Source organism: Grampus griseus (genome assembly GCF_964374135.1).
Source record: "Grampus griseus genome assembly, chromosome: 20".
In the NCBI taxonomy this organism is placed as follows: domain Eukaryota; kingdom Metazoa; phylum Chordata; class Mammalia; order Artiodactyla; family Delphinidae; genus Grampus; species Grampus griseus.
This window is the reverse complement of record NC_139014.1, coordinates 9585972-9612453: the sequence shown is the minus strand read 5'-3', so window position 1 is coordinate 9612453 and position 26482 is coordinate 9585972. Positions and strand designations below refer to the sequence as shown.

Genomic DNA, 26482 nt, shown 5'->3' with positions numbered 1-26482 from the left:
GATATAATTCACACAGCATACAATTCACCCATTTAAAGTGTATAATTCAAGGGTCTGGGTGTATTTACAGAGGTGTGCAACCTTCAGCACAGTCAAAAAGAAACCCTATACCTTTTAGCTATTACCTTCCTAACTCCCACTCTCCCCTGACCCCAGCTCGCAGCAACCACTAATCTTTCTTTGTAGATTTCTTTACTCTGGACTTTCTTATGAATGGAATCATGTAACATATGGTCCTTTGTGTCTGGCTTCTTTCAGCATAATGTTTTTTAAAGTTTTTAATGTTTTGTTCATGTTATAACATGTATCAGCACTTCACTCCTTTTTATGGCTGAATAATATTCCACTGGATGGATGTACTACCCATTCAGCATTTCTCCTATCCATTCAGCATTTCACTGGGGTTGTTTCTGCCTTTTGTCTATTATGAGCAATGCTGCTCTGAACATGTGTGTGCAAGTTTTTGCCTGGACGTGTGTTTTCATTTCTCTTGGGTAGATACTTAGGAGTGGAACTGCAGGACCTACGGTGACTCTGTGTTTCACCATTTGAGGAACTGACAGACTGTTTTACAAAACAGCTGCACCGTTTCACCTTTGCAGTATCTACTGTTTTTACAGTAGGAAAGATAATATCAAATGGAGAGAAGCGGATGAGGACAAAAATCACAATGCAGAGAGCTGACAACCTGACTGTGACATCACAGTAGCACAGGAAATGGCACTGGCGGAGACACACCTGGTTCAGGGACCTTATTGCCCCAGCCAATCAAAGGCTTCTAATTTTCTGTGTCCTTTTTTTGTCCTTGTCTCTAACACCCTTTAAAATGAGAGCCTCAGCCATCCTGCTGAGTCTCCACACTGCCCTCTAAGGGCTGTCTGGCCAAACTGCAGAGCTGCCGAAGCCCTTATTCAAGGAGGGAGAGCCTGCATCCTGTCGTGGGCGGCTCCTGGTGGAAAAGCGACCTCAGTGTGGGCTAGGACCTGCTTCCAGACATGCCCAGCTGAATCCTTACCCACGCTGAGGCTCTGTCTTAAAGGCCTCTACATCAGGCTTCACCAGCTCCCTGTTAATAGAAATAGGAGTGCCCTTTTCCTGGCACTGACGTTCTCCAAATGCTTTCCATGTGGGTTCCATTTAATCCTCACTACCCCCTATTATCCCCATTTTACAGATGAGGAAAACTGAGGAGTAGAGGCTGGAGCCGTGTTCCCAGGTCCCGTGGTGTGTGCCTGAACCCACTTTCACTTTCAAGCCGATTGTTAAACTTCGGTTGATGTCATGGTGGCAGCTTGAAATTGGCCAGAGGGGGAGTATTTACACCACAGAATTAGGGCAAACGCTACACACCAGAGCTTTTCCTCCCAGGAGAGCTGCTGGTCAGGCGTTTCTCAGCACACGCCTGACAGCGTCACGCTGCCGGGGAGTGGTGCAATGGTGCAGCCGGAATTTAGACCCTGGTCCGCCTGACCCCTGGGTCTGTTACACTCTGCTTCTTCCATCATTGGTCCAGGTTTCGAAGTCTCACTGCCCCAACGCCTAACCCAGCAGTCCTCCACATGCACTGCTCGTTGGAATTCCACAGGGAGTTTGCAAAAATCCTGATGGCCAGGCGGCACCCCAGACCAATTCAAGCAGAATCTCCAGGGGTGGGGCCCCGGCATCAGCATTTGTAAAGCTCCCTAGGAGAGTCCAGTGTGCAGCCAGGACTGAGAACCTGCCCTCCTCTGGGTCAAGGCAGACCTTTTGTTCCAGAGGTGCCAAATAGCCAGTCTGCACACGCTCAGGAGAGCTGAGCCCCAGCAGCGTGGTTGGTCACCTCCCTCGAGGTCAGTAGCCTCTGGACATTATTTCATCTCCTGGGGCCCTTCTCAGTCAATCAGACCTGCCTCTTGCCCCGAGATTCTGAGGAGCGGGGCACCGCCCTTTATTCCACGAGATGGGTGGTCCAGACCATGGGGCCCTTTGGCCGGATCCTGGGGCAGGATGGGGAGATGGCTTATGTCCAGCAGTCAGGAGCCCCAGCAGTGTCTCCGTGGAGCGTGGGGCTTGGGTCCTGCCCCGTTCCGCTTACCCCGAGAGTGCAAGGAAACCGCAGGGCTGCTTAGCAGGTGGGTCCAGGACAAGAGCGGAGGTCCACGTGGTGGCCGCGTGGTGATTGTTTTCCTGGTGGTTGCTTTTCTTTCTTTTGGGGGACGTGGAGGGAAAATCAGTTGTGCTCAGACCATTTTCTGAAAGGGAAGGACTTCATGTCCAAAGGGAGCATCGTGAGTCAAGTGCAGAAAGCCTCACGATTTCAAGTCACTCGTGATAACATTGATATTTTTCCCACGTGGAAGCTCAGCCGTTCATATGTGCTATTTAACATGTAACATGTATGTGACCTGTGCTGCTCCTACCACAGGCCCTTTCAATTGTCCCCAGGCTGAATGAGAAGACAGTTATACAAGTAATTGCCACACACATTTCAGAAGCTTGCTACACATGAAACCATCCAAATTGTAGCTCCACTTATAATCAAAATTAAAAACACTTGAAGAGGAATTCATGTGGTGACTGTGTGCCTATCATCTTGACTACCTCACATTTAGTATTGGAAGCAAGCAAGTGACATGGGACACATTTTAGTTCCCTAACTGGCCGTGGAACATAAGATTAATAAAAGGCACTTCCACTGGCGGCTGACTCACCCCATTACAGAGGGACCTCTCTAATCTGACTTCCTTCCCTGGCTCAGCGAGACAGCTCTGGAACAAATCTGTTTAATTTCTAAAGAACAGACTCTAGATCTTGTTTTCCTGGAGTCGGAATGGGCTAACCAAGAATCACGGGGCACAGTAAACCACTCAGCCAGCGCTGGCTGCAGCCCCAGGAGTGACCACATAGCCTGGGGCAGCCCACCTCCTCCTGGGCTGATGACTCAACTTCACATGTTGAGTTGGCTCCGTGAGACGCTTGTGTTCAGGAACTGTTATGGAATCGGCCCTGTAATTTTCTTCTACAGTCCTCTCCTCCGGAAGGAAAAATAAACATACAACCCTCAGTTACAAATTTTAATTAATTCCTGTTTTTCTGTAGCCAAGAAAGACTTTGCTTTTTTTCCAAGGCAGACAGATGCTCACGTGCCCAACCAAGTCTTAATTACCTCTACTGAAAGGGGTCGCCTTTTAACATTCTGAGATGCTACACCGTTTACACGTGACAGTTAAAGCTCATGTGAGCCCAGTAACTGGGACCACTGAAACTATACAATTTCCATTTCATCTCTATGCCCTCTGTGGAAGTTTGAATTGGTGGTGAAAAGATTAAAGAGGAAGACAGCAAGAAAAAGGTAATGAAGCACATTGTTAGAACAGATACCCATGCCATCGTCAGCAGACTTTTATTGAGCCATTACTATGTGCAAGGAACTATGGATAAAAAAGGATTAAGACACAACCCTTACCCTTCGTGTTTATGAGCTGGTTAAGGAACAAGATACGTAAGAAAGGCAAAGAACGATGTGAAGTGGGATATTGGTGCCCGTCACCTGACACAGTGGAAGTTGCTCCGGAAGTCTGGAGGGAGAGACCAGACTGAGAACTCAGCCTGCCTCTGATGAATGACCAGCCTGGGCAAGGTAGTAAATGCCAGAAGAAACCAGGCTGTGGGAAGGAGTTACTTGCCATCTGTCCATTTTGCTCCTCATCTATTCTGAACTCATAGAAAGTAGCTACAGGCCTAGAAAAAAAAATAGCTATTTTTGAAGTTTAAGGCCACCCAGACGTATATTTTTTTAGTTATTAGGATCAGAATGAATGCTGCAGTAGTCATTCTGCTCCTTGATACGTTTCTTTACCTGGAATGTCATACAACTCTAAACAGATACAAAGAGAAATAGAGCTCCTGAAGGTAAGAGGCGTGTTTAAAGAAGAGGTAAGAGCATGAGAATTCATACCTGGGGACTGCTTCCTGCCACCTGCCCAGCAAAGGATGGGCAGGTGGCAAAGGATGTCACTGGTGCCGCTCGCAGCCTCAGGCAGCCCATCTCATCTTTCCCCTGGCAATAGATTTCTGTTTCACTTCCTCCCGACAGGGCGCGGTTGACGACAAGCTGCATCAGTGCTTCGCTGAGCTATGTTTCTATTAGCAGATTGTCCGTGGCCAGGGCTATGCCTGAGATCATTAAGTCGGATGCATTGCAGCTTTGTCAAGCCGAGGTGCTCAGGGTGCAGCCCGGGGCTCCTCTCTGCCTCTGAGGGAACCGCGTGTCGCTCTCTGCCAGGCTCTGGTGTCATCACTGGGTATCTGTGCCTCTTGACGAGGTGCCATTGTAGCAGGAGGGACAAGATTTTAGACGACCTCCCTGGCCCTCGTTAGGTTCTGTCAGTCACCAGAATACACTGGCTTGTCTTTTTCTCCTGCTCAGTTAATGCCCGGGCTGTCACCAATGAGAACTCTTCACAAAAGGAGGAAGGGGGCTGAGTCAGGAGCCTAAGGTACCACAGCGTCTCATCATCCCCAATAAAAGGAATTCAGGGCAGATTTCTGACTTTATAAAATTCTATTTTTACTGTTCATAACGGAACAACTCAGAATTACAAGTTCAACATCAAATGGAGGAAATGCTTAGGAATAAATATTTGGTGGAAAGAAACCAGGAAACAATACAATCTACGTACAACATGATCTTGTGTGTGTGAATACGTGTGCATAAAAGAATATTGGAAGGAAATGCATCAAAATTTAGCTCTAGGTAATGAAAAGAGAGAAGTTTTTAAAAATTATTTCCTACCGGACTTCCCTGGTGGCGCAATGGTTAAGAATCCACCTGCCAGTGCAGGGGACACGGGTTCGAGCCCTGGTCCGGGAAGATCCCACATGCCATGGAGCAACTAAGCCCGCATGCCACAACTACGGAGCCTGCGCTCTAGAGCCCGTGAGACACAACTACTGAGCCTGCGTGCTGCAACTACTGAAGCCTGTGTGCCTAGAGCCTGTGCTCTGCAACAAGAGAAGCCACCACAACAAGGAGCCTGCGCACCACAGTGAAGAAAGCCCATGCACAGCAACGAAGACCCAACACAGCCATAAATAAATAAATAAATTTTTTAAAAAAATTATTTCCTACCTTTTCTAAGTTTTCTACAGTGAGCTTGCATTCTCTTTATACTCAGAATAAATATTCCACAGTGTATGAGTGTGCTCGGGTTGCTATAACAAAAACCACAGACTGGTTAAACAACAGAAATTTATTTTCTCACAATTCTGGAGTCTGGAAGTCCAAGATCAAGATGTTGGCAGGGTTGGTTTCTTCTGAGGCCTCTCTCTGTGGCTTGTGGATGGCCACTTTCTCCCTGTGTCCCCACATGGTCGTCCCTCTTTGTCTGTCTGTGTCTAATCTCTTCCTCTTATAAGGGCACCAGTCCTATTGGATTAGGATTCACCCTAATGACCTCATTTTAATCAATTCTTGAAAGGCCTTCTTTCCTAATTCAGTCACATCCTGACGTGCTAGGGGTAAGGGCTTCAACATCTGAATTTTGGAGGGGACACGACTGAGCCCACAGCACACGGTACTGTCAGAACTGACCCTATGCCCAAGCCACATCCAAATGCAGGAGAAGGATGAGAACCCAGGACTCGTCCTGAGCTTGGTGACCCCTGTCTACTCAGGAAAGGCCGAGGGGAACGGCAAGATGCACATCACCCTCTGCGACTTCATCGTGCCCTGGGACACCCTGAGCACCACCCAGAAGAAGAGCCTGAACCACAGGTACCAGATGGGCTGTGAGTGCAAGGTAAGCCGCCACTACCTCCTCCCACGCTCCGCCTCACCACCACCTCCTCCAGGTGCGTGGACTGCTGGGATTTGATCCCTGGCTTTCCTGGGCCTCTCAGTCCTTGGGATCCCAACTTAGGCCAGGGCTCTGGGGAGGTGTGGCCTACCCACAAGTGAGGATGTCCAGCCAGGGACATTTGGGAGGTGAGGGGAATCTGACCATGTGGCCTGTGGCTTCTAGGAAGGAAGCCTTCTAGGAGGAGGAGTTTCGTGGGGAGAACATGGTCCTAGGAGTATCTTTCTACAAATGTACAAGGGCAGAGAATTGTGTGCCTTGTGAAAGAGTGTCCCGGGTGCTGTGCTTTTGCCAACATACCAGCCATTTCCATGCGTGGGTCCGTGTAAATGTGGGGTCTGTGTGCTGAAGCCCCAGCCCCTCTTCTTAAAAGCGGCCCAGAGGTTGCACCAAACACAGTTACAGCGGTGCTAATGCTTAGAAGCAGCCGTAGAAGGTGAGATCTCCTCCACGGCCCGCGGGCTCCCATCCTGTTGTCTGCTAACACATCAGCACTGCCCCTCCCCCTGCCCCAGCACAGGATGCGAGTCTGGGTCCCGAAGATGCTGGCCCAGCGCAGCCCTGTGTGAGGCTGCGGGGATTGGCCTCTGCCGGTTGGCGCTGCTTGTGCCGCCCTCCTGCCCATCCTGGTAGATGGGCCCTCCTGTCCTTAGCTCGTTCAGAACGTGAATTCCGACCTACAGCTACACGTAGGTCCAGCGAACTCCTCTGTGCCCAACATGAAGTTAAGAAGCGAGTTCCTCGTTTTTCCTTGCTTGGCCTGAAGGTGTTCACCTTCCTGTGAACTCAGGTTCTTTTGCCAAAATGCTACTTGCCGATCCCCTCTAAACCCATGCGTGCTTGGGAGCAAGACAACGTCCTTTTAATTTGATTTGAACCTATCCAGTAGATTCAAGACCCTTTATTGTTATTATTGTTATACTCCCAGGAGGGCAGGGCTGAGCTGAAGCCAGTTTGTTATGCTCAGAGAAGGTAGACCAGATGGCCCAAAGTGGAGGCGCGTTCACAGTTGCTGGGGGTGCAGAGACTGTGTACTGTCCCGCCTTGGGCAGGCTGCCTACTACCATTTGGAGAGTATGGGGCTCAGGGAAGGCTACTGATGGAGCGGGTTGGACTCCAGTCCCAGCTCCCTCCCTTCCTGGTGCACTGCCAGGTTCTGGAGATGCCCCCGTGAGTGGCCTTGGTCCCTGACTGAATCCACCTCTGCGTCCCCCTTCCTAGATCACGCGCTGCCCCATGATCCCGTGCTACATCTCCTCTCCGGACGAGTGCCTCTGGATGGACTGGGTCACGGAGAAGAGCATCAACGGGCACCAGGCCAAGTTTTTCGCCTGCATCAAGAGAAGCGACGGCTCCTGTGCGTGGTACCGTGGAGCGGCACCCCCCAAGCAGGAGTTTCTGGACATCGAGGACCCGTAAGCAGGCCACCAGCACCCCTGTGGCCAATTGAAAGCCTCCAAGAGTTCAGACTGGTCCAGCTCCGACATCCCTTCCTGGAAACAGCATGAATAAAACAGTCATCCAAGTGGGTCTAAATTAGTGTGATTCTCCTCCCCACCCCCGTTTTCCTTTTCAACATCGTTGTGGGTCTGGAGGCAGAGGTGGGTCCCATACCCCACCCGCCAGCCTGGACACTGCGCAACTCGGTCTCCCATCCTTGAGCGCGGGCAGGGGCAGGACGCTCGGGCTTCCCTCCCAGGCCCAGCCTTGGCACTGTCACAAACGCTGAGCAGGCAGCGACTTAAGGGTCCCCTAGCCTGGTCAGGGCAGAGCCTGGAAGTGTGCATTTTGTAGAAACTTTTGAGGGTCGTTGCCAGACTGTGTAGCAGGCCTACCAGGTCCCTTTCCTCTTGAGAGGGGCATGTCCCTCAGTTCCTGCAGCTTCCACCTCTGGCCCTAGGGTGGCAGCCCCTGCCCCTTGTAAGTGCCCTGTACCCCCGCAGACTCCCCCATGCCCACCACGGACTCCCAGTACCTGTGACTTCTGTGTGTCTGGGAGCAGCCCTGTACCGGTGGCTTGTTCTTAATGGAGCCCCAGTTAATTGTATTAATCTGCAGAATTCCATCGGGAGCCTCCCTCCCAGACCTTGTAGCGATGCAGGGACAAGGAGCTTCAGCTCCAGCCAAGTCCTTTGATTCCCATCCCTGGCCCCCAACACACACCCCAGCCCTTGGCGGAACCTGCCACGTTCTGCCCTGGGGCAGACATTTGCGGGGGCGGGGCTTGGCTGCCCTTGTAGTTCCTTACTGAGCTGCTGAGGCCCCTCGCTCCCTGCTTCTCTTTCTGGCCTCCGGCATCTAGGTGGAGGGGCGCGAATTTGCTTGGCGAGGGGTTGTGTGTGGCTGGTGGCATGAGCTGGCTGTGCCGTCTGCACATCCTGAGGACATCAAAAGCTGGGTCCCGCTCTGTCCCCCAACACGCCTCAGAGGCCCCCAAGCAGGTGCCAGAGGTTTAGAGTATGACCTCCCTCAAAGACTGACTGTCACTGTGCCATGCGGGGGTTCCCGAGAGTGAAGTTAACGCAGCGTAGAATGAAGTCCTCCCCAGGGAAGGACGGATTTGGGAGGGAGGTGGCGTCAGTAGAATTCTCATTGCTTTCTGGGCCTCCAGGACTCTGTGGCCAGCTTTAAGAGACATTATTCTTCTAAAGATGAATTTTTAGAGAATATGTGAACCCAAATTACAAGTGTACCCACCTCTGCTTATATTTCTTGTATTACGAAGATCTCTCGGTTAAGAAAGTTCATAGGGAACTAGGGAACCTATCTGTTCCCTAAAGGTGGTTTCCTGATGCCAGTAAACTGGGAGTTAGCAGAGGCAGAAATTTCTCAGCAACAGTAAAGATAATCTCCTTTTTCTTCCCACTTGTGTTCTAAAGATAAACTGTTCTGAGTTTGTCATGCACGCTATATGCAAACACACACAGTGAAACTGAAGTCTGTCAGCCTGGGAGTGGTCCTTCTGCAGAATTCTTCCAAAGTCATCTTCTAAGCCTGCTCTATTCTGCGGTGACCCCAAAGCACCTGTAAGACTCCTGACCTCCCCCACCATGGCATGCAGCCCCCATGCCTACCCGGGACCTGGTCAGCACAGATTCTGATGACTCCCTTTCTAGGGCAGACTAGGGGACTCTCCAGGAATCCGGCCCGCTCCAAGGGCGTCTTCATGCTGTACAGTGATAGAAAGTTTGTAAGATGTCATAATGGACCAGTCCTTGTGATTTCAGTATATACGAGAACACCAGACCCTCCAATCAGTATAACACCCCACCCCCGTCTGCTTCCTGTACGGTGTTATCATATGTAACATTTACTCCTGTTTCTGCTGATTTTTTTTAAATGTGTTGGTTTGTTTCTGACATCAGTTGTAATCATTCCTGTGCTGTATTTTTTATTACCCTTGGTAGGGGTTAGACTCGCACCTTTTTTTTTCAAAGGTTTCTGCATCGTGGGAGCAGTGGACCCAGAGTGGAAATGGCGCGGTAGCTAGCCTATGATGGTGATTCCTTCAGACCTTTTCTTCAGTTCCTTGAGTATCGTTGATTTTCCGTCTCCCATCTTTTGTTCTCCAGTTCCAATTATTACGAGGCAAAGAATCTTTGAGTAGGTTGGTTCTAAAAGATGGCCTTTATATTCAGTCTACGCACATCCGTCTTGTAGCCATGCTGAGCAGAAAAAAAAAAAAGTCAAGATGAAGTACCTGGTGGTGGCCGAGAGAAGCCACTCAGATACCCTCAAGGGTAAATAGTTGCCGTATATATATAGTTTAAGAAGGCTGCATTCAGCATTGTTTAATTTATATGTTATGTTCTAAGCACTGCTCTTTCCTCCCTCTATACTTCTGCAAGCAACTCAAAATATTTAAAATAAAGTTTACATTGTAGTTATTTCCAAATCTTGGCTTGATAAGTATTAAGAAATATCGGACTTGCCGCCGTAATTTAAAGCTTTGTTGATCTTGTTCGTTTTTGTTTGGATTTTTTTGTTCGTTTTTTTTTTTTTTACTTTTGGGGCAATGTGATTTTGCTGGAATATGAAGTCTGAGACCTTCCTGTGCTGGGAACACGTGAGAGTTGTTGAAAGTCGACAAGCAGACAGCGCATGTCTCCGATGCCTTGTGTCATTCTCGAGTGACCGCTCGGTCCGTGGACAATAAACAGTATTATCAACGAGAGCGCTGGCTATCTCTGTGTGATCGTGTCCGACGTTCCGAGCTGCCGCTTTCTAGATTAGGAACATGGGAGGGTGCGGGTTGGTTTATCCCCTGAGAAGCAGGCCTGGACGCTTAGAGGCCTATGTGGGATGTGGCAGAGAGTGGGGCAGACGACAGGGAATATGGTTTCTTAAACTGGCCAAGAGGCAGGACGGGGCCCCTTCATTCAGCACATACTTCTCCCTTTCTGTTACGGAGCACTTCACACACACACACACACACACACACACACACTCACACATGAAAGCAGAGCCCTGCAACCATCTTGCATCGTCCACAATGAACCCACTGTCTTTCTTCTCTTCCTGCACCCACTCCCCCAACCACCCTGCCCGAGATTATCAGTAAGGGAAGATTCCAGATGTCAACCAGTTTTATCTGTAAATGTTTCAGTACATATCTCTAAAAACACAAGAACTAGCCTTTTAATATTTATTTTTTGATTTGGCTGTGCCGGGTCTTAGTTGCGGCACATGGGATCTTTAGTTGTGGCGTGTGGGATCTAGTTCCCTGACCAGGGATTGAACCTGGGCCCCCTGCATTGGGAGCGTGGAGTCTTAGCCACTGGACCACCAGGGAAGTCCCAAAACAAAAACTATTTTAAAAACATTTCCGAAATACTTTTATCACACCTTGAAAACATAATTAGAATCCATGAATGTCATGGAAGATCTAGTCAGTGTTCAGACATCTCTGATGGTCTCGTAAATGCTTTTTTATAGTTTGTTGTTTTGAATCAGGATCCAAATAAGGTCCCTACATTGCAGTCGCTCCCTCAAGTCCCTTCCCCTGCCCCCCTGCCCCCCTGCCCTGCCTCCCTTCTCTCCCTCTCAAGTTGGAAAAAATGGTCCCATCATCATTCTTTTTATTAACTTATTTACTTATTTATTTTTGGCTGTGTTGGGTCTTCGTTGCTGCCCGCGGGCTTTCTCTAGTTGCTGTGAATGGGGTCTACTCTTCGTTGCGGTACACGGGCTTCTCATTGCAGTGGCTTCTCGTGTTGCGGAGCACAGGTTCTAGGCACAGGGGCTTCAGTAGTTGTGGCGCATGGGCTTAGTTGCTCCGCAGCATGTGGAATCTTCCCGGACCAGGGATCAAACACATGTCGCCTGCATTGGCAGGCGGATTCTTAACCACTGCGCCACCAGGGAAGTCCCCCCATCATCATTTAAACTTTAACCGAGTCTCATATCACTGCGAGTCACCATATGAAAGTCCGTTCATGGTATGTTCGAACACATGACCACCCTCTGGCCCACTTGTAGAATTTGTTATTCCAGGGACAAGCTGGAAGATTCGTGTTTGCCATTTTCTGTAGCAGATCCCTAATCAGCAAGAACAAACTCACAGCTGCCTCATGAGGCAGTAAAGAGTTAGTGAGACAAAGCATTAAATGCCATCCACTGCAGGAATATCTGGATTGTTCTTTCCATGTGATGAGATCTATGGGGGAAATGGTTCAGAGGTGTATTAGAATAATATTGAATAATACAAACACTTTCTGTGTCATACAAATGACCTTACTTGGCATTGGTGCCCGTCCCAACCTGCAGACCACATTTGGGGTCTTAACACAAACGTTTCATTCATTTTGTGTGTTTAGGTCAAATGTGACTTTTTAAAAACACTTCTTGTGGAAATTTTCCGACACAGACAGAAACACAGAATGACAAAACGAACTCCATGCACTCATGATCCGGTTTCAACAATTTTCCCAGTTTTTCTTGATCTTTGCAGGCAGTTTTAAATCAGTCTGAAGACCCACATATGGGGTAACCAGATTGTTAGGGATTCTACCAGACACCACTGTTTCCCCCTCAGCCTTGCTCATTCTGCGAAAGAAAAGCAATGGGGGCAACTGAGGACAACCTGCTCTCTGGTCGGAACCCCCAACAGACACATGTGGGTTCAAAGTGGAAACACGGCAGCAGCCTCTGCAGGATCCAGTTCCCAAGACCATGATCGTGGGTGGGGGTGGGGTGGGGGACAGGGCGGCAGTGGGAGAACCATCAGGGCTGGTGAAAATCCTTCAGACCTTTGAGGGACACTATCTTTTCCCTCCTAATTATTCCTGGATCTGTTTATCTGATCTAACTTAAAATCAAACCAAGATGGTGGAGCTGCAATATTTCAGTAGGGTCAGCTTTATCCTAACAGCGACGTGCTGTTGCCATGGTTTTACATTAAGACTTTCAAGTTCACGGACAGATCTATCTCTGGCCTTGGGTTCAAGCTTCTAGCCGACCCATAGCTCACCCTGTCACAGGCAGTTGCCTTGAATCATCTTGCAGTGAAAGGCAGTGCTTTGATTTGGGGAATCATTTAGCTCTAATAGCTTTCTTCCTCCAAGAAACAAATTGTGGGGAAAAGAAAAAAAAGACATTCAGAAACAGGAGAGAATTCTGCTTGTTTTCATTCAGTAACAACTTGGAGGAATGTTTCTTTCTAATTAAATGAAACAGAAGCGTGAACCAAATCCAAGTCGGAGTCTGCAGAATGGTGGGGTGTCACGTGGGGGTCAAAATCAAAGAAAGGGTGAGTGTTATAGAGGATCTGAGGACAGGATCCAGGATGGGATGCAGAGGGAAGGCTGCATACATCACCTAGAAAGAAAGCTTAAAGTTTCGTTTTTATTTTTAGGCCAATCAACGTGTCCTTGCTTTGTCCTTTGAAGTGAAGTTGGGTTGTGGGGCTGGGCGGGTGGGCAGCAGGAATGAGATTCCAACCAGAGAGGCTCCCTGGAGACTTAGCCCCCAGCGTTTGTATTGGGTGCTGGTCAGGTTGGCGCCCTCTGCCCAGCGTGTAGCAAAACCCCAGACTCCCAGAGCAGAAGCAGGTTTCAACATCCACAAACAGCTGGGGCACAGGAGCCACTCTTATTAGAAATCCATGCTCCCAGACCTCGGAAGCAGACCTTCCAGGGGGAGAGAGGTCTCGGGCCTGCCGTGATAACTCTTTTTCGCGTATGAGTCCTTTCCATCTTCCTCCATGATCTGTCCCCAGTTCAGGAGACTCTGCTCCTAAACTCCCAGGGGCAACTGCTTAGGAAATCATTCTGATAAACCTAATAATTCCAGTCATAGCTAACGTTTATCCCACGCCAGGACTTGTGCTAAATGTTTCACGTACATGATCTCATTTAACATCTGCCAACTCTGAGGGGTGGTCCTCTCACCTTCCCATTGGATAGATGGGGAAACCGGGGCCTGGGAAGCTTGAGTTACCGGTCACCCAGCCGTTCAGCACTGGAGCTGGGATTCGAACCCAGGCAGAGTCAGAATCCTGGGCCCAGCTCTTCAGTAGAACATACGCCTGCCCTGCTTCCCAAGGACCACGGACAGAGCCTCCAACAAGGACGTGGCTCAGGTAGAAGCAGGTTATCCTCCACAGATCGACGCCCACCCAGCAGCAGGTGGGGACCCTTTCCTTCCACTTGCAGGAAGAGCCTTGTAGTGGTTTGTTTTTATGTGTTTTTTTCCCCCCAGGACAAAGGCAGATTTCTCTCCCTTTTTCTGAATTTTGAAACAATGACAGCAAAATCCTAGTCTCAGTGAAGACACTTGATCACACCAAGATACCTTGTTCCAAGTTGTAATTTCTAAACTTAAAAAAAGAATAAAATTCAATTATCTGGGAAATTCATCCCTATGTGCTTTCTCTTCCAAACCAGGACACTTCTGAGTGAGAAAGCGGGTGCTATTAACAATTAGTAGTATCAAGAGGTGTACAGAAGCACTGTCCTGGGCAAACTGCTAAGTGTCACCCTGTCATCATGGGACACCTTCCAAACACTCAAGGTATATCAAGCCCGCTCTGCTGTATTCCCAGTTGCTAGAGTTCATCCTCAGATGCAGCACGCCCACAACCCTGGGGCCCGAAAGCCTTATCCTACCTTCCTGTGATCTGAGAGCGAAGGTGTACCAGCTAAGGCAGCTCTGGATACCGTGGCAAATGAGCCCAGTATCCCAGGGACTAACACAAAGGAGTTTATTTCTTGCCAAGACCAATGGGGATGTTTGGTGGGTGCCCTCCAAGGCTGATTCAGAACCTGGGTTCTTTCCCTCAGGGTCCTTCACCACCTTCTGGAGCCTCGGAGTCCTTGGTTTTCAGCCAGAAAGAGGAGGGGAGAGGAGGCACCATAGATTCTTAGCCTCTCTGGCTTGGGGGTGACATCTACCACCTCTTCTCCCAGGTACTAGACAGACTGAGTCGCCATTCAACCATTCAACACCATTCAACAGGCAGCTTCGGGCCATGGCCCCTCTGCCTCTACCCACCTGCTTCCCAGGCAGGCCCAGACACGGCAAGGAGAAGTCTAGGTGGGCCTACTATGTGTTCCCTGGGCAGTGCTGGGGGCAGAGGGCTCAAAAGCAAGGTGGTGCCAGGAGTTAAAAGGCAGGGTCTCGGGCTTCCCTGGTGGCGCAGTGGTTGAGGGTCCGCCTGCCGATGCGGGGGGCACGGGTTCGTGCCCCGGTCTGGGAGGATCCCGCGTGCCGCGGAGCAGCTGGGCCCATGGGCCGTGGCCGCTGGGCCTGCGCGACCGGAGCCTGTGCTCAGCAGCGGGAGGGGCCGCAGCGGTGAGAGGCCCGTGTACCACAAAAAAAATAAATAAATAAAAAATAAATTAATTAATTAATTTAATTTAATTAAATAAAAATAAATTTAAAAAGGCAGGGTCTTGAACACTCTTGCAAAGTTTGTATAATCTAGTCCTGAGGCCAAAAAGTTGCAAGCAGTGCTTTGAGGACAGTAACAGAGCTGTGCAAAGTGCCCCTGTGCTACAAAGGAAAACCAGAGCCACCTGAGGGGAAAGGAGCAGATCAAACCAAGCCCAGCAGCGGGAGCAACACCCAGACGGATCAAGTGAGAGGCCTTGTGGGGGAGTTTGGGGGAGGCAGGCGGGTGTGCAGAGGGGTGTTACGAGAGCCGTGGGGATGGGTGATCTCACGGCTTTCGTAAGGATTCAAGCAGGATTTCAGTATTAGCAGGTGGGGAAAGCTGCCCTCAAACACACAGGGAAAGTACACACCTGTGGCATTTACGCTGGGTGAGTTTTCTTAGAGAGGAAGCTTTGTCTGGGAGCGGAAGGAAGAGGCAGGCGAGTGGCCACAGCCGACACAGGGATTTAAGGTCCATTGGCTACTTTTTGGCCAAACCACCGAACACAGGCCCAATTCCATTGCAGCCCATCTGCGTGCAGGGGAAAGAAGGCCTAAAACAAAACTCTGGGAGCCCTGCCACGTGGCTTTTCCTTGGTGAGTTCAACCAGACCCGGGTTTGGATGTAACTCCAGTCTCTAGAAACTGGAAATTGTTAGTGTTGTGTAGGCCCAGCAGCAGCGGCTCACAGGAACCAAAACTCACAGTGACTGACGTAAAGGTCAGAAGAACAATGATTACTTTACAGTTAGAAATGTGACACAGGTCTTTCCAGAAATTAACTTAAATCTTTGGTCATCTACAGGCTGTGAAACCGGGGGAGGGGTCCAGTCCCTTTTACGTCAACCTCCAAAGTAAGGAGCCCCCAGGTGACTTCTGGGCAACAATACTGTTACTTTGTTAATGCACCTTTTTTAAGGTAAGTTCTAATTTGATTCATTTTGGTTACAGCTTTATTTTTTTTTTAATTGAGAATGCTTTATTCTTTCATCTTCAGTGTTTCTCCAGTTTTCTCTTTCAGGATTTAGAGATTATTCAATTGTCTCATCTCTAGCATTTTTTTTTTTTTTTTTTTTTGCGGTACGCGGGCCTCTCACTGTTGTGGCCTCTCCCGCTGCGGAGCACAGGCTCCGGACGCGCAGGCCCACCGGCCATGGCTCACAGGCCCAGCCGCTCCGCAGCATGTGGGATCTTCCCGGACCGGGACAGGAACCCGTGTCCCCTGCATCGGCAGGTGGACTCTCGACCGCTGCGCCACCAGGGAAGCCCTCATTTCCAGCATTTTATTTGCCATTTAGTTGGATTTCACATTTATCCAGTGTACCTCCAGCACACCGGTCCAGGGACACACCAATGAAATGAGACTTGATGGGGGAGGGAGGAGAAGTCCCGAGAACATTCCAATTGAATGTATAAGTGGAATGTGCCGCCAGCCCAAGGCAACACCAACCTAATGGCAGGGATGGAGGGAATCCAGGAAGACCTCTTGGTGGAAGTGGCACCAGAGGAGGTTGTTGAAGGACAAGTGGGAAAGGGAATTTTAGGCCAAAGACCAACCTGAGCCTGGAGTAGAGACAGCCTGATTGGGGTCTGGGGGGCACTTGGATTTAGCTCTGCTGAAGGATGCAGGGCAGGGAATGGCTGGGGAGGAGGGGGAAAGGCAGGCAAAAGCCAGCCCCTGGGAGGCTATTAGAGACCATGCGAAGGAGCTTGGCTTTCCCATCAGCAGGAGGCAGGGGGGAGGGGTGGACGGGAAAGGGTTTCAGACAGGAGTGAAATGGGTTCAGGTCGGCCTTTTAGATATATTATTCTGTTTGGCAGCTTGAGCAATGGACTTGGCTCTATTCCAGTAATGCAGGAGAGAGCGGAGAGCGGCTTTACTTGCGCAATTGGACTGAGGGGAGGGAATGGCTTGAGGAATATTTGGAAAGTAAAATTAGCAAAATTTGTTGAGAATTTACACGGGGTGAGGGAGAGAGGGGGAGTCCAGGATGCGGCCAGGCAGGTGATCGTTGGGGTTACTGTCTGCATCAGTCCAGGTCCAACCTGGAACACCAAAACCACTCTGCACAGCCTTTAAAACAGCAGGGATTAAGGTAGGGATTGGTGACAGCCTGATGGAAGAAACTCCCTGGGAAGCCAAGAAGGGAACAGCAGGAAGCTGTCAGCAGCTCGAGGGTGGAGGGGCAGAGGGAGGGGCAGCTCTTGTAGGCTGCCCTACAAGAGCCCAGGGTGAGGCCAGGTGGGAGGCTGCAACCACAGTATGTCTCTCTGGATGGAGTTGAAGCCGCTGCTGGAAACTCCACTCAAAGCAGAGAGGGAGGGGAAGAAAGGCCTGCTTCTCCTTTCGTCTGCCCACCAGTCTCAGCAGTGCCCCCAAGTGGCCGGACCCACTGGGAAACCAGCTGAAAAGGGCAAGGATTTGGTCTGAGCTCTAGCACAGCAGCCCAAGTAGGCAACAGGGCAGAAAGGAGAGGCAGTTTGGCGGGGGGAGGCGTTTCTGGGCATGGTGAATTTCGAGGTGGGACACCTCGAAAGGACACCCCCTTCTGGGGAAGGGGTGTCCAGGAGGCACTGGACCCACCTTTCCAAAGATTAGGGAGAGAGGTCTGTGTTGGCACATTTGGAATTTACCAGCCTACAGGAAGTAGTTAGTTGCAGTGGTGACAGCAATGGATGTACTCATAGGTTAAGTATGTTACATAAAAGAAACATTCAAATTATTTTCCCAAATGATTGCATCATTTTACATTCCCTGCAGTTTTACAATCTGTTTGCTTACACATTGTTTCCAATGTGCAGTCTTTTAGCTTCTAGCAGTTCCACAGAGTGTGGAACGTCAACTCATTGTGGTATTAATTTGCATTTCTCTGGTGACGTTTGAGATGGAGCATGTTTTAAAATTTTATTTATTTTATTATTTATTTTTGGCTGCGTTGGGTCTTCGTTGCTACGCGCGGGTATTCTCTAGTTGTGTCGATGGCCTTCTCATTGCGCTGGCTTCTCTTGTTGTGGAGCACGGGCTCTAGGCGCGCAGGCTTTAGTAGTTGTGGTGCATGGGCTCAGTAGCTGTGGCTTGCGGGCCCTAGAGCGCAGGCTCAGTAGTTGTAGCGCCCGGGCTTAGTTGCTCTGCAGCATGTGGGGTCTTCCTGGACCAGGGCTCGAACCCATGTCCCCTGCATTGGCAGGCGGATTCTTAACCACTGCACCACCAGGGAAGCCCAGGATGGAGCATTTTAGAAAAGACTTTCCTATGGGCCATGTGAACACACCTCTAGGAGATTCCACTTGGAAGCCTTCTAGGAGGGAATTTGACAGGGGAGTAGGGTGGGAGTGTGGGTGGCCAAAGGCTCCTCTCGACTTCCAGGTCTCAGATCACATTCTCAAGCAGCATGCGGGCCTTTTCAGGCAATAGCTTTGTCATCTAAGAAAAATTTCGGGGTTACCTCTGAGGGCCTGAGCTAAAGATGTGAACTTGGAGCCTGAGAAACCTGGGTTTAAACCACCACTTGCTTGTTGGGATCTTGCACACTCAGTTTTATCATCTGTAAAATGGAAACAATATCTTTTTGTAGGGTTGCCATGAGGATTAAATCAGATAGTGTGGGCAAGTGGCCAGCTTGGTATCTGGCACATCATATGAACTCAGCAACGGGAACAAATGTCATCAGTATTGTTATTAGAATCAAAGATCTGCTGGAGATCATCTTTATTTCACAGATGATCACATGGAGGCCCAAAAGAAGTGTCCAAAGCAACGTGCTAACTAGGGCAGAGCTGCGATAAAACTGAGGTCTCGCATTCCTGGGCTACTTGCCAGCCCTCCGCCTCCCACCTGCTCCCACACTTTTTTTTCTTTTTTTTTTTGCGGTACGCGGGCCTCTCACTGCCGCGGCCTCTCCCGTTGCGGACCACAGGCTCCGGATGCGCAGGCTCAGCGACCGTGGCTCACCGGCCCAGCCACTCCGCGGTATGTGGGATCTTCCCGGACCGGGACACGAACCCATTTCCCCTGCATTGGCAGGCGGACTCGCAACCACTGCGCCACCAGGGAAGCCCGCTCCCACCCTTTTAATCACTCATTTATACATTGTATCAGACCTGGAACAGTGAGAAGGTCTTTGTCTGAATCATTGCTTTAGGGTGCAGAGTGGACTCCGGGACAAATCCCAATCTGAATCTCTGTAGTTGACGATTCTCACAGACAGGGCAGAGCTCAACCTCAGGTTCCTGCGGGTCTGTTTATACTTGTTTGCTTTTTCAAAAACGAGCACTCGCCAAGTGATAACTACAGGTGAATTTTGTTCTAATTAAACCCATTCTCTCTCTCCATTGCCAGTCCCTGCTTGAAGGACTGTGCGGGGAATATAACGACTAGCTGCAGGTTTCTAGTTGCTTCACCCAGGATCGCCCAGCCTGCCCTTCACACTTGTCTGCCAAGGACACAGCAGATTGTGTTGTATACTCCAAGTGTTCCCTTTTAGGAAAAGTCGTTTTTTGTGGAGTAACAATATTCCTTTGCTTATGTGAGAGTATCTGGAGGTCAGGTCTGGGACTGCACTCTCTCCACCTGCCCTGCGGAACGGGACGGAAGGCAACCAAGTGGATTAGGTGAAAGACATTTTCAAAAGTACCGCAAAAGCAAAGCGCATTTGCAAACATTCAACCAAAACTTTAACGTAGTCATCACGGGATGACGCTTCTGAAGGAAGGGAGTGGGGTCAGGGAATTGCACAGGGCCCGGGACACTGCAAAGGTCAAATACCATCGCTCCCGATCCCTTAATCCCAAGAGCATTTTGCTCCGCCCTCCGGGCTTCACTGGGCCCGCTGCCCTCTTCTCCCCCGGCCTGTGTCTTGGTCACTAAATGCCCTAGAGGGTGCGATCAAGCATCCCGCGCCACCGCCCCTACTGCAGGTGAGAAAGAAGTGCGCCCGGACGCCGTCCTAGGTGCGCCAGCTCGCCAGACCCGGAAGCAGGCACTTCACGTGCTCTGCGGGAACTCGGGGGGCGCCGGCCAAGGGGGCGGGGCGTCTCAGGCTCTGCGTGCTTTCGTCATCGCGTAGGCTGGCGGGGCCGCGGGATGGGGAGGTGACGTATAGGGCACGTAAAGTGGCTGCGGGCGGGTCCAGGGAATAGGGCGGAAACTAGCACCGCCTCTTAAAGTTGCCGGGGCCTTTCGGTGTGCCGCCTTGAGGACTGTGGACCGCGGCTCCTTTAAGCGTCGCCGTGACACGTGTGTGAGGCGGCGGAGGCCCGGATGGTGCGTGTGCGGGGCCCGTGCCGAGCAGACGCCAGCTCTGCGGGCCTGCAGTCGGGCCAGCGGCGGAGCCAGCTGCGGGCCTGGTAGGCTAGGGCCGGGTTGGGGCGGCGCGAGGGCCGGGTGGAGAGCTTCTGCGCCGCGGGGCGTGGGACTGTGACTCCCGACGCTGGGCGCACCGGCGAACGCTCCGGGGAGACACGGGTGTTTGTTTGCGAGGGGCTTGGGGTCCACGGAGAGGCACCAGGGCTGCACCGTCCGCAAGGGGCTCCGGGGTCCACGGGGAGGCCCCGGACTGCGCGTCCACGGGGGGCTCCGGGGTCCACGGGGAGGTACTAGGGCTGCGCCGTCCCCGAGGGCTCGGGGGTGCACGGGGAGGCCCTGGAAGTGTGTCTTCCGTCCGGGCTGCCTCGGGTCTGCTCTCTGCTCTTCTCCACACACCGGGAGCGACCCGCGGTGCAGGGGAGAGCTGCCCCGGCCAGGAGCCCATGCAGGGGAGAAGGCAGCAGCCCGTGGCGGTGTTACGCACAGAAGCATCATTTATGCAGAATTCAGACTTTCTTTGGAATGGCTTCAGTCCAAATAAAGGGGAGGGCGTTCAGTTTGGCAGCAGAGTTGATATCTTGTTTGTTCTTTTTTAGTAAGATATGTGGGAAAGCTCACGCCTGGAGAGGGTAACATTCCTTATGGGCTTGGTCGTGGTCATGGTCCTGGTGAGGGGATGGGTACAAGATATGAGTTTTTAAAATACCTATTTCTTTGGGCGGGTAGTATTGGGTCTCCCCTGGGGTTCTAGGAGCTAGAGCAGCGTCTTAAAACAGGGATGGATGAGAGAGAAAAACATCCTGGCTGTGACACAGTCCACTGTCTGTAAGGGATGGGGAGAATCAGGCCTTCAAGGAGAGGGGCGCTCAGTTTGCTCTTTCCTGGCTGGGGACCGATGCTTGCTCTGCAGAAGAGCCCCCTCTAAAAGCGCCCCAGGGAGGCCCCAGCCCTGTGCTGTCTGGGGCTCCTCCCCGCCAGCACGTGGTTGACCCTGTGAGTCTCCAGTGCATTTTATGCTGGAAAAATGCATTTAAAGGGAGGAGGGAGAGAAAACGTTCTTGAATGGTGATTGATTTAAGGGAGCTTTATTTGAGTAGAGGTAGAAATGTGCATAGATAAGTGTGAGCTGTTCCTGGACCGTGAGGAACGTGCACTGGAGAGAGCATCCTCCCTGAGTTTTGAAGCAAGTGTGTACATCAGAGGGCTTGTGATGGTTACAGGGACATTTTTCTCTGGGTCGCTGCACCTCAGAAATAAATCATTTTGAGGTTGTTGCTTAATGTTTCGGGTTGAATTGGTGAGTAGAGGTTTGATCTTCCTGTTGAAACTTGAAAAATTCTGTTTGTTCAAAACCTCTTGACTCCACATCGAGGAGTGGGCTATGGGGAATGGGTGGGTGTTCTTTAAGTTATTTATCTCGAATTAAATTGGGTTAAATCTTCCAAGTTCTGTTTATCCTCTAGCTTCGAGAGGTTCCCAAACCCATATCCGCCCATGACAAGAGTCCTTAGCAACGTGTGATCTTGACAAGAAGAGGGACATTGTAGGGAGTTTTCATGAAACAGAAATCTTTACAGATTGACTTCATTCTGAGATCATGTTTATTATGCTCTTTTTTCTTTCTTTCTTTTTTTTGCTGTTAATATGCTTTTACTTATGGACATCAGACATAGTATATCTGAAACTTGCTGTAAAGTAATGTGGGCTCAGGAGAAGAATCGACTGGTCCTACACAATAATTATTGACGCTGAATTAGGGGAGCGTGGCGGTTCCCTGTGATGTTCTCTCTACATTGTAAATGAACGTTTTCACAGTAAAAAGTTTTTAAGTACCTTAATGTTCTGTAATCACAGTGATTGTGGTTGGTAATTAAGGAAAAAAAACAAACAGCAGAGTGAAAATTTGGCAACTCTCATTGCGCCATTTTTTTGGGAACTCTTACTGGCTCATGAAATCTGAAAGTTGGAGATGATTACCTGTTATCTCTTAGTCTTTGCAAATGTGATGGAGTCTGGAGTTGACTGGCGTGTGGGGAGATTTTTGTTCACTGGGCTTGTCACTGGCGTGAAGGTTAAGGTATGGAACAAAGGGCAGTGTTTTCATGTCATGTCCATCGAAATCGTTTGTAGTTAGTTAGCTCAGCTCTTCACTCTTCCTAAGTCCCGCACTATCCATATTCCTTCCGCCTTAATGCTGACTGTTCCTGGTAGATGGTTGGCCTTCCTACTCCGTGTCCAGGGAATGGGGCTGATGAGACAGCAGGAAGAGAGCTGGCCTCATGTGATGCTGTGTTCATCCCACAGACTCTGACACCCATTCTGGACGACACGCTTGTGGCTCTGGTGATTGAACAGGCCAAAGCCTGGGAGCACGTGGTTTTGAGGGCCCAGCAGCACACCTGCCTAGTCTGGCCAAGCACCTGGCTCCATGCTGCAGGAATAGCACCCCCAAGTTCAGACACCCCAGGTAAGCCCACATGTGGTCCAGCAGCCATTGTTCAGTTGGTGAGAACGCTTAGATAATTCCCCTTAGGAAAGCTGCTTTTATTTTTTTCATGTCAAAGAACTTGTGCTTGCGTTTTTTTAAATAATGGTCTTACGTTTCTGTTCTTTACAGAAATTTTTATAGAAAAAGAAATTCGATCCACATACAGAATTAGGTGCCCTATAACCGTAAATCTGGACGGTTTACCAAGAGGTGCTGGACGGGGTCCTTTGACTCGAGCAGAGTTTTGGATCCACCTGACTAGTTGGGTCTCCTGGCTCAGGCCGGCGACCACATACCTGGGGGAGGTCATCATTTTTCTGATGGGAGTAAGCTGTGTAAGGAACTATTTTTCTAACTGTGACTCAAATAGTCCTTGAGCTCTGGCCAGGCTGGTTGAGTTGACAGGTAGTGTGTGCAGTTAGGGGTGATGGGGATTTCGGGTTTGTTTCAGTTTCTACACTGCGGCTTTAGGGACTGTTCCGCAGCCAGCGCTCAGCTCTCACCCAGTGTGTTTCTCCCCATTAAGCTCACAGGCACCTTTGACACTTGTTTTTTTTTCCTATTTTACAAAGAACGGTCTCCGGCAGTCCCAGTGATCGTCCCTGGAGGCTGTAGCTAATCCATGATGGACTAACCCAGGCCTGCCGCCTTCCAGAGCCTGAGTTGCCGCCACGGCCCCTGCCTGCTCCGCCCCACCCCCCCCTTAAGTTTAGGCGTTTTTGTGTACACCATTCTAGTCCTATTACTATCTTCTCTCCATCACTTTTAAAAAGATAGTCTGTACAAGCACTATCCAGTAACACAAGCCACAAGTATAACTGAGTTTTACAGTGACCACATTAAAAAATAAAAAGCAGGTGAAATGAATTGTCACAATATAACTTATTTAACCCAGTATACGTAAAATATAATCATTTCGGCATATAACTAGTCTTAAAATCACTGAGATGTTTTACACTTGCAAACTGAGTCTTCGAAATGCAGTGTGTGTTCTACACTTACGGCACGTCCCAGTTTGGCCCAGCCTCATTTCTCCTGTTCAGTGGCCCCATGAGGCTCGTGGCCTTTGTTTTGAAGAGTGTGTCTGAACAGATGAGTGAGCTCATCTCACTCTCCATGCGAATTCCTTTATTGCATGGATTTGTGTGTGTGACCAGAGTGTCTTGGGAGAATTAGTGTTCTCCTGGTTTTGAGCAGACGTTAGGAGGACGTGGTTGCCTCTTGAGGGAAATTGCACCAAGTATGACGTCCAAAGTCACTTGATGGTACTTGTTGAAGAGAAGACGCCGAGAAGGTAGTCTCGCCTCCTCTGGGCCGTGTCAGTCCGTTTAGTGCTGTTTGCGGAGGCACTTTGTCTTTTTGAGAGGAGAAGCGTGGGCGTCGCTGTGTCCACGTGGTCCGTACTACGTCTTGTGTCACCCTTCCTTTGTAAGGTTGGCTTTTATCGTGGGTCACATCTGTAAGGCCCAGGAGGGGGTTGTCAGGGAAGGGATGCTCTGTTCCTGGGACCCGCTTACCCGCCGCTCCGTGTTCTTTCCTATCCCCACAGTGATGCACCATGCCCATAGTCGACAAGTTGAAGGAAGCCCTCAAGCCTGGCCGCAGGGACTCGGCTGACGATGGGGAGCTGGGGAAGCTCCTGGCCTCCTCTGCCAGGAAGGTCCTTCTGCAGAAGCTGGAGTTTGAGCCGGCCAGCAAGAGTTTCTCCTACCAGCTGGAGTCACTGAAGAGCAAATATGTGCTGCTGAACCCCAGGACAGAGGGAGCCGGCTGCCACAGGAGCGGGGATGAGCCGCAGGCCAGGACACAGGGTACTGGCAGAGGGCCTCGCTCTGTGCTGACCAAGTGGAGGGACGAAGCATTGACTGATTAGTAGGACCAGAAACAGAGTGTGGTCACTTGTGAATGTCGTGCATGGGGTCAGTAGATTTTAGTTATGGAAGTAACGGTACAGGGTTGGTCAGAAAGAGATCTGTGTCCTTAGAGGTTCAAGAGCAGGCCTTGGAAACCAGACAGAGAAGTGGGGTGGGCTCAGAGTGCCAGGGCCCAGTTCTTCCAGCTGCTGATTCTCACAGCCTCGTCCTCTCATCCACAGAGGGGTCCTGGGGTGCTAGACCGACGCCGTCAGGGAGAGCCGTGGGGTGACAGGTGTTCTCCTGGGCTTCCGCAGCGGGAACCCAGTCACCCCTGGATGCCGTGTTCTGAGCACGTGCCCACCAAGTGCGCCACGGCACTTGCTCTGGGTGGTCTGCCTGGGCACGGAGTCAGACGGCCTCCTCTCTCCCATCCCTCCCCCTCCAGGCAGCGAGCGCGCGTACGAGAGCTGCGGTGACGGCGTCCCCGCGCCCCAGAAGGTGCTCTTCCCCGTGGAGCGGCTGTCGCTGCGCTGGGGGCGCGTCTACCGTGTGGGCGCGGGGCTGCACAACCTCGGCAACACCTGCTTCCTCAACTCCACCGTGCAGTGCTTGACCTACACGCCGCCCCTGGCCAACTACCTGCTCTCCAAGGAGCACACGCGAGGCTGTAAGTGAGCGCTGTTCGGGGGGGGGGGGGCTCTGCACATGCATGGCTGTGAGTGTGCACGTGCAGTGGGGTGGCCCTGGATCCTCGCGGCCAGATGGTCTCCTAAGTGGACAAACCCGTGTGCTCACGGTGCTGCCAGTTCAGCCCGGGTCCAATTCAGGAGTGAAATAGTAACTGATAAATAGTAACGCTTTATAGTAACTGATAAATCCTACATTTGAATTGTGCCAGCTGCAGGATGGGCCATGAAAGAGAATCAGGGTAGAGTAATGGTCTCTAAACTGGGCTGAAAGTAATTACCTAAAGAGAGAAAAGGGTTTTCAAAAGATACCTGCGAAATACGTGTATTCGGTTGTTTTATACACCTGTTTTTGTAGCAATGTTTTATGTACATCATAAAACATCCTCCAAAGTAGAAATTGAATGTGGGTAAAATAAAGATGAAAGAAAATATAACTTACCCAAACTGAAGAAAACAGAAAGTCTGAATGGCCTTTCAACCATTAACAAAATTAAATCAGTGGTTAAAATTTTTCACATGAAGAAAACACCAGGCTGAGACAATTTATGGGTAAGTTTTATGAAACTTTTAAGAAACAGATCATTTCAGTGCTTCCTGAACTCTTTCAGAGAAAAGAAAAAGAGAGAAAGCTCCCTAGCTCGTTCAGTGAGGTTCTCTTAACTTGGATAACAAAATTAAACAAGCACAATGTGAGAAAGAAAAATTACAGTTCCCTCTTGTTCATGAATATACATGTAAGAATTCTAGATAAAATACTAGCAAATTCAATAGTCTTTTAAACACTGTGAGCAACTTGTGTTCATCCTAGTAACACAAGGATGTTCTGATATCAGAAAACCTCCAAATGCAATTGTGGAGCCAGTATAGCACAGCAGTTACAAGCACCACTCTGGAGGCTGGCCTGCTGGGTTTACATCCTGGTTCTGCCACCCGGCGACTGAGTCCTAGAGAATTACCTGACCTGTTCCTCATCTGCAAAGTAATAATAATATTTCCTTCATATTTTTGTAAAGCTTACATGAATTATGTAGAGTGTTTAGAATAGTACTTGGCACACAGTAAGTTCTACATCCGTGACTGCTAATCTTGCTACCTTAGTTGCCGTCACTTTATTAACAGATTAAGAGAGAAAGGTCACCTGAAAATAGATGCCCCAAAAAATTATGATAAAGAAAACTCTTAGCAAAGTAGCAACAGAGGGATTTTTTTTTACTAATATTGATGAAAGGTATCTAGCAACAACTACAAAAAAGCATTCCAATTAGGAAATAGTAGAAGCACACCTCTTAAAAATAAGGAGAGGGCTTCCCTGGTGGCGCAGTGGTTGAGAGTCTATCTGCTGATGCAGGGGACGTGGGTTCGTGCCCCGGTCCGGGAGGATCCCACATGCGGCGGAGCGGCTGGGCCCGTGAGCCATGGCCGCTGAGCCTGCGCGT

General features: G+C 50.1%; 2 protein-coding genes across 2 annotated transcripts in view; both read left to right on the top strand.

The window, feature by feature from the left end:
• TIMP2 (TIMP metallopeptidase inhibitor 2) overlaps positions 1-10011 on the top strand; it is a 51505-nt gene extending 41494 nt beyond the window's left edge. Inside the window, exons 4-5 of the mRNA XM_082678081.1 lie at positions 5656-5780; positions 7059-10011. Of these exons, the coding sequence (XP_082534207.1) occupies positions 5656-5780; positions 7059-7256 (323 nt within the window). The 3' untranslated portion in view covers positions 7257-10011. The remainder of the gene's footprint in view (positions 1-5655; positions 5781-7058) is intronic.
• A 9978-nt stretch (positions 10012-19989) lies between these two features.
• Positions 19990-26482, top strand: part of USP36 (ubiquitin specific peptidase 36) — a 34859-nt gene continuing 28366 nt past the window's right edge. The window contains exons 1-4 of the mRNA XM_082680023.1: positions 19990-20054; positions 22318-22480; positions 24051-24312; positions 24803-25024. Coding sequence (XP_082536149.1) covers positions 24060-24312; positions 24803-25024 — 475 coding nt within the window. The 5' untranslated portion in view covers positions 19990-20054; positions 22318-22480; positions 24051-24059. The remainder of the gene's footprint in view (positions 20055-22317; positions 22481-24050; positions 24313-24802; positions 25025-26482) is intronic.